General features: G+C 42.0%; 1 protein-coding gene across 2 annotated transcripts in view; it reads right to left on the reverse strand.

The window, feature by feature from the left end:
* Positions 1 to 13,135, reverse strand: part of LOC138961916 (organic cation transporter protein-like) — a 41,211-nt gene extending 28,076 nt beyond the window's left edge. For both annotated transcript variants that reach the window (XR_011454350.1, XM_070333588.1), the window contains exons 1-2: positions 12,880 to 13,135; positions 5,872 to 7,067 (exon numbers count right to left, since the gene is read on the reverse strand). Coding sequence is in view for 1 of the 2 variants with exons in the window: in XM_070333588.1 (XP_070189689.1) it covers positions 5,872 to 6,014 (143 nt within the window). In the remaining variant the exon portion in view is untranslated. The remainder of the gene's footprint in view (positions 1 to 5,871; positions 7,068 to 12,879) is intronic.

The raw sequence follows: 13,135 nt of genomic DNA on the forward strand, positions 1-13,135 counted from the left end.
AGAGAGAGAGAGAGAGCGAGAGAGAGAGAGACAATGACAATGACAATTCTTTATTTTACGAGGGTAACAGAATAAGCATTGGTATACTTTTTTGCATCTGGCCCTCGCCCTAAAGAGGGACTAAATCTACTATAAAAACTACTACTACTACAACTACAATACTTACATAATTAGTAAAACAGTATAAGTTTATGTACATACGTGCATTATATGAAACATTGTAGTTTATACATGTTCATGACAAGGTGCAAAGCAAAAATTTGCAAGTCAATTAGAGTAAGAATACTATGCAATAGTACATCAACTCTGCAAGACAATGGATATTATGCAGAACATCATAATTTCATAAACAAAACAATAAATCAAAAGTGAGTGACTGTGTCTCAAAGGACATAACAATCAAGAATATACTATTTTCATTAAATGGGATATATATTTGTTTTTGAAAGAATCTGTGCTGGTAGCTTCCCGTAAGGCATTCGGAAGAGCGTTCCAGAGACGGCCACCTGAATAAACTAGACTAGACTTAAATAAGTCTATCCTAGGAAGAGGAGTGTTAAATTTCATAAGGTGGTGTGAATTCTTCAAAGAGAACTTTGAACAAATGGTTTGGGGTAAAGTTTCGGATATAATTTTATGCATAAAGATTCCTTTGTTAAAAAGCAGTCTTGACTTTAGAGGTAAGATCCCTAAATGTATGTAGTCTAACTCTGTGAGGGTAGTGTGCTTTAGTAATACTACTTTTAGCGCTCTTTTATGTAATCTGCTAAGTGGTTTTAAGGAATTTTCACTTGCTGAGTCCCATAGAGTGGATGCGTAATCAATAACAGATTGAATATGAGCAATGAAGAATAATTTTCTGGTGTGGCAGTTCAGGAAGTGTTTAATTCTAGATAAGAGGTACACTTTCTTTGACACCACTTTACTAAGTTGCTCTATGTGGGTTGACCAAGACAAGTTGTTATCGATATTAACACCCAGCAGTTTGTGATGGTCGACTTTTCCCACTATTTCACCATCTATCATTAAAGCAGGACCAGCTGAATAAATATTCTGGCGTTTTTGTCTTGTTGTTATGACCATATATTTGGTTTTCTTTGGGTTAAGAGACATATGATTTAGTTCAGTCCACGCTGTCAACTGGTTTAAACTTCTTTGAAGTGATTCTGATAAGCGAGTTAAATTTGTGTTGCTGGAGTGAATTGTGGTGTCATCTGCAAAAAGTTCACATACATTTTGAATATATAGGGGGAGGTCATTAATGTATATAGAGAAGAGGAGGGGTCCTAAAACCGATCCTTGTGGTACACCGTATTTTACTTCTTGCATGCTCGACGCCGAGGCGTTTGTTAGTACAGTTTGTTGTCTGCCGGTGAGAAATGAACTAATAAGTTTGACAGTTTCGATTCCGACGCCATACAATGCGAATTTTCTCAGTAATAACGTGTGATCAATAACGTCAAAGGCTTTAGCAAAATCAACAAAAATGGCACCACAGAATTCATTGTCGTTGATTTTCTCCAGCCATTGATCAACAAGAGAAACTAAGGCAGTATGGCAGGAATGGTTAGCTCTAAAACCCGATTGTTTAGGGTGAAGTAAATTGTTTTGGTTAAGATGCGTTAGAATATGTTTGTTAATGTGTTTTTCAAGTGGTTTTGATAAAACAGACAATATTGAAATTGGCCTATAGTTTGATGGGTCTTTTTTGTCACCTGATTTAAACAGAGGAATGACTTTAGCCTGTTTCAGGGCGACTGGGAAATAATTTTTTCCTAAACAAAGATTATAAAGGTAAGTGAGTGTTTCAGAAATTACAGGGGCTGACAATTTAAGAATCCTACCATCGAGGCCGTCGATTCCCCGGGAGCCTGTTTGCTTAAGGTGTGTAAGTGCGTAAAAAACGTCAGGTACTGTAAGTAGAGGAATATTCGCTTGACTTGAAACTTTTTTCGACTCACAATATTCTTCTAACTTTTTCAAATTGTTCAACTTGGATTTGTCATTTGTAATAACTTTTTCAGCTATTTTAGAAAAATGCGTGTTTAAATCATCAGGGGATATGTCCTTAACACAACTTGAATGACTGGCAATCGTTTTATTTGTAAGTTCATTTATTGCTTTCCATATATTCTTTGAATTTTGCTTTGATGACGCTAGGTCATGAAAGTACTTGATCTTTTTTGTTCATTTAAGTGAGTTTACTTTATTTCTCTGTTCTCTATACTCCGCTTCCTTGCCAACTGATTTTAAGAAATCACGATGGCCAATAGCATCTTGTAATTCAGTATCAAACCATTTAGGTTTTACTATTTGCTTGACTCTTTTAATTCTCCACGGGGCATGTTTATCGTATATTTCTGCGAAGACATTTATCCAGTGTGTTATTGCATCATCAGGATCCGTACCGTATAATTATAAACATCAGAGAGAGAAGAATTACTTAAGTCTACAAGAAAGGCGTTCTCGTTAAATTTAGTAAAGGAGCGGTACTTTACTGTCTTGTGACCAACTTTGGGGATTTTTACACCCTTTCTTGACCACGTGAGACAAACAGGAAAATGATCACTACAGCCGCTGGTTGGAACACAAACTTCTGCAACGTTACGGGTGTTAGAAACATAGACATGATCTATCAAAGTGCTTGTAGATGCAGTAACCCTAGTAGGGGTGTTCACGACTTGTTTGAGATCATAAAGGTTGAACATATCTAACCATGGTTTATTTTGTTTTAATAAATCAATATTAAAATCTCCTAAGAGAATAGTTTCTTTTGATTCTAACAAAGCAGCATCTAACATATGTGAACATTTGTCCGTCCAGTTTACACGTTCTGCTGGATTTCTATAGCAGAAACCAATAAGCATTGGAGGTGCCTTTTTTTTTAGAGAGAGAGAGCGAGCGAGAGAGAGAGAGAGCGAGAGAGATGGAGAGAGAGAGAGAGCGAGCTAGAGAGAGACAGACAGACAGACAGATAGACAGAGACAGAGAGAGAAACAGAGGCAGATACGGGTAGAGATCAAAGTAACAGTTTTTCGACCCTCCAAAGCCTACATTTTTCTTGAAAACCAAGAACCACCTAGGTGAGAAGTGTAAAACGCCGTGATATAAGTATGAGTATCAAGCTATAAACCACGTCCCTAATTCTTACACCTCACCTGTAATTAAGCCGCACTATTACGGTGGGGGGGGGGGGGGGGTCCAGCCACTCGCCGCGAGACAAAACCTAGGGATAATCCGCTAGAAAGAGTATAAGAGTCACTCATGCGAACGCGTTTATTCCCAAACTCTGCTATTATCCCCTCCGCTCGGTTGAATGCTAATCGCTTGTCTTGACTCTAAGCCAAGGAAATTTCAACGCAAGGCAAAGGGAGGTTATTGAAAGTGGGACAGGGAAAACAAGCAGGGAGCTAACCCCGTCAGGATTAAGACAAGAGTTTTCTCGCCTGACCTCACTCCATCGGCTCGTGTGAACAAATCTTACGATTGAATCGCAACCGTGTGACCGTGTAGCGTGAGAGGGTGACGCTGGTAATCTGTGGAAAGATCGGTCCAGTAGTTTGGTCTGAATCGCTCTACACACACACACACGCACAGACACACACACACACACACACATACACCACGACCCTCGTCTCGATTCCCCCTCTGTGTGTGTGTGTGTGTGTGTGTGTGTGTGTGTGTGTGTGTGTGTGTGTGTGTGTGTGTGTGTGAGTGTGTGTGTGTGTGTGGCTGTGCGTGTGTGTGTATAGAGCGATTCAGACCAAACTACTGGACCGATCTTTATGAAATTTTACATGAGAGTTCCCGGGAATGATATCCCCGGATGTTTTTTTCTTTTTTTTCGATAAATACCTTTGATGACGTCATATCCGGCTTTTTTTAAAAGTTGAGGCAGCAGGGTCACACCCTCATTTTTCAATCAAATTGATTGAAATTTTGGCCAAGCAATCTTCGACGAAGGCCGGACTTCGGTATTGCATTTCAGCTTGGTGGCTTAAAAATTAATTAATGAATTTGGTCATTACAAATCTGAAAATTGTAAAAAACTAATTTTTTTATAAAACGATCCAAATTTACGTTCATCTTATTCTTCAACATTTTCTGATTCAAAAAACATATAAATATGTTATATTTGGATTAAAAACAAGCTCTAAAAATTAAAAATATAAAAATTATGATCAAAATTAAATTTTCGAAATCAATTTAAAAACACTTTCATCTTATTCCTTGTCGGTTCCTGATTCCAAAAACATATAGATATGATATGTTTGGATTAAAAACACGCTCAGAAAGTTAAAACGAAGAGAGGTACAGAAAAGCGTGCTATCCTTCTCAGCGCAACTACTACCCCGCTCTTCTTGTCAATTTCACTGCCTTTGCCACGAGCGGCGGACTGACGATGCTACGAGTATACGGTCTTGCTGAAAAATTGCATTGCGTTCAGTTTCATTCTGTGAGTTAGACAGCTTGACTAAATGTTGTATTTTCGCCTTACGCGACTTGTTTTCTTTCTGTCTACTCTTCTTATTAGTTTCGTGTTGTTCTTTTGCTGATGGCGGGGTGGTAAGACGTCGGCCTCTTAATCGGAAGGTCGAGGGTTCGAATCCCGGTCGCGGCCGCCTGGTGGGTTAAAGTGTGGAGATTTTTCCGATCTCCCAGGTCAACTTAAGTGCAGACCTGCTAGTGGCTTATCCCCCTTCGTGTGTACACGCAAGCACAAGACCAAGTGCGCACGGAAAAGGTCCTGTAATCCATGTCAGAGTTCGGTGGGTTATAGAAACACGAAAATACCCAGCATGCTTCCTCCGAAAGCGGCGTATGGCTGCCTTAATGGCGGGGTAAAAACGGTCATACACGTAAAATTCCACTCGTGCAAAAATAACACGAGTGTACGTGGGAGTTTCAGCCCGCGAACGCAGAAGATTGTATTATCTTGTTCTTGAAGAGTGTGTCACACGCAACACAATTTCCCTGGACAGCTATCTGAGCAATAAGTCATCAGCTTGCTATTGTATAGTCTGTTTTGCACAACACACAAAGAATAAAAGTAAATTTGCACATCCGTTTTCGTCTGGATTTGTTACATGCTAAAAGTTCAGCACAGACCTCCTTCCTTTTGTCGCTGTCTCGTCTCGTGTACCTAGCTATACCATTGGCTATTATTGGCTGTAGCTCTCGATTAGATAATGTAAGATTAGATCATATTGGATCATAAACGTGTTTGGTGTGCACACGAAGATGGTCATAACGTTATAGAATAAGGAGTGAGGCTCTGATATAAAACAAACAGAGAGTCCAAATTCTCCGCCGTTCAATTCACGCCGTTAATTACAATACTGAAACAACTGTCAATAAGGGTGCACTCCCCTTTCCCCAGAGAGAGAGAGAGAGATAGAGAGAGAGAGAGAGAGAGAGAGAGAGAGAGAGAGAGAGAGAGGGAGACACAGAGAGAGAGAGAGAGAGAGAGAGAGAGAGAGGGAGAGAACTCAGAACGTTTATATTACAAAAGTATAAGTTATAACGGTTTTGGGCTCAGCCTAATCTTCCAACCTGTCCTTTTAACATATTTACATCGAATAACTGAACACGTAAGCGAATGATCTCACACACACACAAACACACACACACACACACACACACACACACACACACACACACACACACACACATACCCCCCCCCCCACACACACACAGATAACCCCCCAAACACACACACGCACACACACACACACACACATACACACACACACACACACACACACACACACACACACACACACACAGAATCACAGGGACAAACAGAAACCCACACATACACAGACACAGACCGAAACAACTTATCAGAAATCAACAGAAAAGACAACGTACCTGTGGTTGGGGACGCCCATGTTGAAGACGGAGATCATGATCTGGATGCCACACGTCATGGCGGCTGGACTCAGCAGGAAGAACACTCGCTTCTGGTAGCGACCAAACTCCCCCAGCTGCGTGGCGATCTCGTCAAACTTCATCCTGCTCGTCACAGAGTGGGGCAATATCACCACCAAGTCCGGGTTTTTACGAAGTCCTGGGTACTGCCTTTCGTTTTGTGGCGTTTCGAATCAGTGGTACAAGTCCTGGTTTGTAGCTAGAAATGGTCTTATAGAGATGGAGTTAAAAACAGAGGTACAGCAACACACTCACTGAAGTCTTGGGGCAGAGCGGCACGCAGTCTTGGAGAGATTCGAGTAAGCGGCTTGATAAGTTGTTCTGCCCGGGTGCAGAGCTTGTGAGATTCACGTCACGTTTCACTGCACGAGTAGCGTTTCAAGCTTTTATGTTTCTGGAGATCTCTTGGCTTTGAGCAAAGGCAAATGTTTACGGTTTGTTGGTGAAGTGTCCGCCTTTTATTCCCAATGGTACCAGTCACACATCTCTAAGCGGAAACCGGTCTGGACCAACTTGGGCCGGTAACACGGCGGTCAAAGACCTGTGCTGGGTGACACTGACTTATGACGTAATGGCGATAAGACAGCGACAGGCTGCAGTGACACGGCTTCCAACTGGTTGTGGTCAGTGTACGCTGATTGCAAGGCGGAAGACAGACTCGGTGGTTGACATCAGTCACGGTGCAGTCACAACCAGTTCTTTACAAGTACTGTTCTTGGTACTAGACGGCGCTACTGTAGCACTACAGGCTTGGCGGTGCCAGGAGGTCCCAGCTGAGCGCGCTGATTGCAGGAGTAGCAGGGAAGAAGTGACGCTAACTCCAACAAGTGGCAGACGACAGCAGCGCGACCTGCCCCCTAGCGGCACACAGCAGGCAGCACCGTGACAGCAAGCAGCCACTAGCACGCTCCTCCTCCCTCTCCCCCCGGCTTCCTACGTCGCTCAAAACCACGTGGTGAGCGTCCTGGCGCTGTCTTGGCCCAGTCAGCACAAGTCGGCACTCTGCACCCAGCACTATGCCCTCAGCACCCAGCACTCAGCACTATAGCACCCAGCAAGTCTCACCCCTCTAGCTCTGCTCTCTGTGGCTCGCCTTCACACAACGGTTCCTCCAGTCTATAGCGTCACACGCAGTGCTGCAGACAAAAGAAAGTTACTGTCATACTTCACGAGTGACGACTAAGGAGAGGTGTTCTGCAACCCACCGCTCTGCTTCTTAGAGTGCAACACTGCTACGCACTGGAGGTAGTACTGGTTGCATACAATGTTTCATCATTCAGAAGAAAAGAAAAACAGAAAACGACAAACATAGCAGACAGTCACAAAAAGCAAAACATTTCGTTGTTCCTGACTTGGTTTGTGCATCTCACGAAGACTAAAGCTTTGTAGGTTACATCCTGCCAAAATTTTATTTTATTTTTTATTTACGAGGATTTATATCGCGCACGTATCTCACCACACAAGGCGACTCAAGGCGCATGTTACCTATTAATGCCGTGTGAGATGGAATTTTTTACACAATATGTCAATATGTCACGCATTCACATCGGCCAGTAGATCGACTGCCTATAGGCGCTGCATCCACCTTTCACGGCCTATTATTCCAGGTCACACGGGTATTTTGGTGGACATTTTTATCTACGCCTATACAATTTTGCCAGGAAAGACCCTTTTGTCAATCGTGGGATCTTTAACGTGCATACCCCAATGTAGTGTACACGAAGGGACCTCGGTTTATCGTCTCATCCGAAAGACTAGCACTTGAACCCACCACCTAGGTTAGGAAAGGGGGGGGGAGAAAATTGCTAACGCCCTGACCCAGGGTCGAACTCGCAACCTCTTGCTTCCGAGCGCAAGTGCGTTACCACTCGGCCACCCAGACCATAGCAAAATGTGTATACTATTCCTTCTTGCCACTGTGGACACAATTCAGATGTAAGGTCCGAGTAACTGCAGGAAGGTTCGTATGAGGTTCGCTGCTGAACTGATAAATCGAGGCATACGGAGCAGGCGTAATCGGCTAAACAGAGCTGACCAGGAAATACACCTCCCCCCCCCCCCCCCCCGCCCCAAAAACCTGTTGCCACCCCCACCCCCCTCCCTCCCCCCTTCCCCCGCCATGCGACCCCTCCATCGCTTACTAAAGATCATTGTGCACAGCTCAGCGACAGTTTCGCGTTGAATAACAGTTACATTGTCATGTTACTTTTTCAGACGTGCTGAGTAGGGTAAAGGGGGGTAATTTGGACACCCTAAGCTGTGGCTGGCCCATAGAAGTCGGTTAGCAAAGATGGTGGGGTTATATCTCAGGATTGGGGTTAGACCTACACATATACAAGTGAAATAAAGGATCGTATGTGTTTTGTCAACACACGGACTTGTTTCTTGAAATTTGAGAAAAGTTAAAATGTTAAGACTAGTCTGGTAAATTGAACAGGGCAAAGTTCATATTAGCCGAACTCATTTGCATAGGAATCTAACCCAAGCCGATTATCTATCCGTGCTGCCAGAGCTTTCTTTATTTTCCATGACTGAAAGACAAAAAATAGAGATATTGCAATTTTCTAACATCAATACTCAAAAAGTAAGACATTCAGCTAAAATATTTTAAAAGTTCTCACCTGCCACCCATTGCTTGTCGTTGCGCCATTTTTATTTTGATGCAAACGTCATTGACAATCACCAGTAACTTAAAAATACATTGACATAAAAATTTGTTTACAAGAACTGAAGGATATGATAAAATTAAAATCAATTCTTGAGACTCTACGGACAAGATAAGAGTTGTAGCGAGCCCGACCGACCGGACAGCCGGTAGCCTATTTCAAGATTGCAGTCCGAAGCCAAATTGCTACGATGGCTTCAAGACTATAAATCGACTTGAGCCTTTTTCAAATTCTTGTTATTCTCTGTATTGGTGAGTACAGATTTCTTTGTTTTTCAACTTTGTCCATCTCACCCACAGTCATTTTGTTGTTTAGATTTTGTAAGTCTGAAAACTTCAAAAGGTGAGATATGCATTGTTGTTATGATCCTGACGATATGGATAAATGAATGATTCTGGACGCATTGAGCTTTCGGGTCTGCCATCTCAGACGCCAAGCCGAGCAAACGATACTGAATATATTGCATCAGACACAGCGCTTGACTTTTGCCCAGAGGGTTACATCAACTGTAAAGAAGAAGATATTTCAAAGATCCTTCCATAACCTTTCTATTAGACAATGCAAGATTTCACTTGTGAAATGTCAGCTACATGTATTTGCAACGGTACAGTGTCAACATGAGCTAGGTGAATCGTTTGGAGCAGTCGATAGGGTTGTGTTGTCATGGACACGGTAAGTTTTTTCGAATGACAAAATTAATCGTGTATGTGATTGTCAATAGAGTAAACATGTGAGAACTGATAGACCCAGATATCAACAACAACACGTCTCCTTAGAAATAGGAGGAAAGACTAGGATATTTCCTATTATTACATTTTTTTTGATTTTGGGGTTGCGCTCTCTCGTTTCAGTCGCGACGAGGTTCTTGCAATGTATCGATCCTGATCGTGACGTCATATCAAATTTATATTGCAGCGTGTTTCAACTCACCGTTCACTAGCATCTGATGATAATTAGTTTTAACGTCCTCTTAGAACCAATTGGCCTATCTTGGGACAGGTAGAGTTGATATGCTTTATGGGAGGGACAGGACACTGGACAGACATGCAAACAGAGAACACATATGATCGTGTTATAGATCTGGAAGTCTGTTGTTGCGATATTTCAAAATGGGGATGGAAGTAAAGATTTTGTTGGGGTTGTTGCCATAGTGTACGCGCAATATAGTTGGAGTGGAGCGGTTTTGTAGGCTTATTTGCTTTTTATTTATGTAAAATATTTTTCAGACTTTTGGATAATGCCAAAATAATGTAATAAATAACTGGCTGAATAAGTAAATAAATACGTAACTAGAAACATTAAAAAAAAATTACAAACAAATTATTAGCCAAATAAGAATATTAAATATAACTTGCTAAAATAATATATCAGAATGGGGAACTTAAGTTCAGGTAGGAGGAGGGCGGTGTATGTGATTTAGCCTTGTTTGAAAATCAACTAGCATCTGTCTGTCAACGATAGTATCGGAAGAAATGCAGACTTGCAGACCCTCACAAAACACATCCCTCACTGAAGACGCCACGGAGACGAGACAGTCCGTAACTTGTCAGCTGTCAGACAGTGCTGTGATCTTAGAAGCCAGTAAATCCTTCTTTTATATACCTGCTGTCAGCTAGATGTTAGTATGTAGGTACAAATACTTTGCAAACTGGGTCACAATTGTAACTAATCACGGAACAGACAGATCAAGACAACGCTAAAGCCGTCATCGTGTATTAAGAGTTATTATAGCTTTGGCACACCCTTTGTGTGGCTGTAAGTTGTGACCCCCCAATCCCCATATCAGAACTGTGTCAGCTGCCTCATTGACCTAGTTAGGGTCGAGAAGTGGGTCAGTGTAACAGCTGACAGTGCAGCCAGCAGCAAGACGCGGCGTGCTCCCCCCCCCCCCCCCCCCCCCCCCCCACTCGTAAACACACTCGCTTTTTGTGTCAATCGTCTTATATTACACCAGTTGTTTTATGGGGGCCCGGTAGCTCAGTTGGTAGAGCACTGGACTTGTGATCGAAAGGTCGCAGGTTCGAATTCGGGCCGGGACGGACACGGGTCAACTTTATGTGCAGACCCAGAGACGGAAGCCATGTCCCACCCCCGTGTCATCACAATGGCACGTAAAAGACCTTGGTCATTCTGCCATAAGTGCAGGTGGCTGAATACACCTAAACACGCAGACACCTGGGTAGCGCGACTCCGTTGCTGCTAGCTTTCCACTGGGAGGAAGCGACCCGAATTTCCCAGCGATGGGACAATAAAGTAATGAAATGAAATGAAATGGAGGTTAAGTGCTTTTATTTATCAGGTCTTTTTCTTTTTTTTCTCCAGTCTTTTCTTTTCTTTTCTTCTTTGTTTTATTTTTCCTTATGTCGTCGTTGATGGAATCTAGTATGACATTGTTTTGTTGTTGAATTCACTGCGCCTTCACTGCCTTCACTGCCTGCATAACTAGTATCACTGTCGGGTTGGTTGTGCGATGTATGAGGTTTTTACTCCCCCCCCCCCTTCCCCCCGTCACTCGGTCAAATATCATTGCTATTAATTGGAAGAAGGTATTCACACACAACATAAGTCGCCACAATATAATAGCTGTCGCTAGACTTTGTTCTGTTTTAGGATAACGTTGTTTGCTGTCACTGTCAGTCTTCTTCTTTACCGATTTTCTTCTTTCTCTTTCTGTCGTTTCTCTTTTTTTACATAAATTTAGTCAAGTTGGAATTATTTTTCCAGCTGACAAAGACATACGCCGAAACCGGTCCTTATTCGTGTTTCTGGTGAGTACACTTTCATTGTTATCTTGTACAAGTCGCCACATTCAACGATGACAACATGTTTTCTGGACACAAACCAGCTGGCTAGCCCAATAATCGATGGCACGTATAGCTCGACTACAGCGCAGCAGACACAACTTCACGACTTGCGTCATGAATACGAACCCGTCACCAGCTGTGCACAGTTTACACTCTCACCCTCTACATCGATAACAACAACAGCACCAACATAAACGGCAGCAGCAACAACAACAACAACAACAACATCAACAACATCAACATCAACAGTAGAAGCAGCAAGAATAACAACAACAACAGCATCAACATCAACAACATCAGTAGAAGCAGCAAGAACAACAACAACAACTACAACATCAGTAGAAGCAGCCAGAAGAAGAAGAACAACAACATGCACAACACCACCACCAACAACAACAACAACAACAACAACAACAACAACAGTAGAGCAGAAAGAACAACAACTACTAAAACTACAACTACATCACTAGAAGCAGCAAGAAGAAGAAGAAGAAGAAGAAGAACAACAACAACAACAACAACAAAAACAACAACGACTACAACATATCTACTACAACATCAGTAGAAGCAGCAAGAAGAAGAACAACAACATACACAGCAGTAACACCACCACCACCAACAACAACATCAACAACAACAACATCAACAACCACAACAACAACAACAACAACAACGTACCCCACTGGATATCAACACCTGGCAGTAGGACAACAACGTAACGTCAAAAAAGGATCCACAGAACACAGAAGCAAAACAGACGTCGTATATTGTCTGTTACGCAGGTGTTATTTTACTGTAAAAGTAGATGCAGATTTGAACTGGAGACGGTCGGTTTATAGATTCGATATGTTTAATGGTATAATGGAAAGGAAAATGAAACTGTTCGTGGTCTTATAGTTCTGGAAACTTTGTGGCTCAGTAAAATTCCACTATGACGCAATTCAAGATAAGTGAGTTAAAATAAAACCGTCCACAGTACACGCGAGTTATTACAAATATAAACAGCTCTTAAACTCCTCAGAAGAATACGAAAAAGGAGAAAAAAAGAAGAAAAAGAACAAGAACAAGAAAAAGAACAAGAAAAAGAACAACAACAACAACAACGACGACGACGACAACATTACTCTAAACCGAAGTGTTCCAGTTTTGAAGACAGTGTGATATACTGTAGTACATAATTAGAACACGTAGCACAGGTGGTAAACACCAGTGTGTAACTGAATACTAGCTAATGTTTACCATGTGTGCTACTTTTGCAACTGGAATTGTGTATTAAAACACATTTTCAAAAGTGGCTATGCAAAGGGTGTTCAAAGGTGGAACACTTCTTTTTAAGAAAGAAAAACAACAACAACAAAACAACAACAACAATAACAACAACAACAGTACAAACAAACAAAACAAGCTAACAAACAAATTACAAACAAGCACACATACCCAAACAAACAAACAAACAAACAATGGAACAGTAATCCTACCTTCCACAGAGCCAAACTTCACCATAATTATGCACGCTCCCACTGATGATAAAAACACTTTCTACAAACAAACCTAAATTTTAAAGCAGTCTCACTTCACTTCACTACATTTCGCTTTGTTTTGGTTTGGCTGGTCGGGTTCAGTAGCAGTCTCGGACGCTGCTTGCCTGCACACCTGAGCGAGAATGTGAATTTATAGCAGCTATAGCAGGAAGGTAGCGTGTCGGCAGGTGAGACAGACATCTAGCACAGCACT

This window comes from Littorina saxatilis, linkage group LG3, assembly GCF_037325665.1.
Source record: "Littorina saxatilis isolate snail1 linkage group LG3, US_GU_Lsax_2.0, whole genome shotgun sequence".
In the NCBI taxonomy this organism is placed as follows: domain Eukaryota; kingdom Metazoa; phylum Mollusca; class Gastropoda; order Littorinimorpha; family Littorinidae; genus Littorina; species Littorina saxatilis.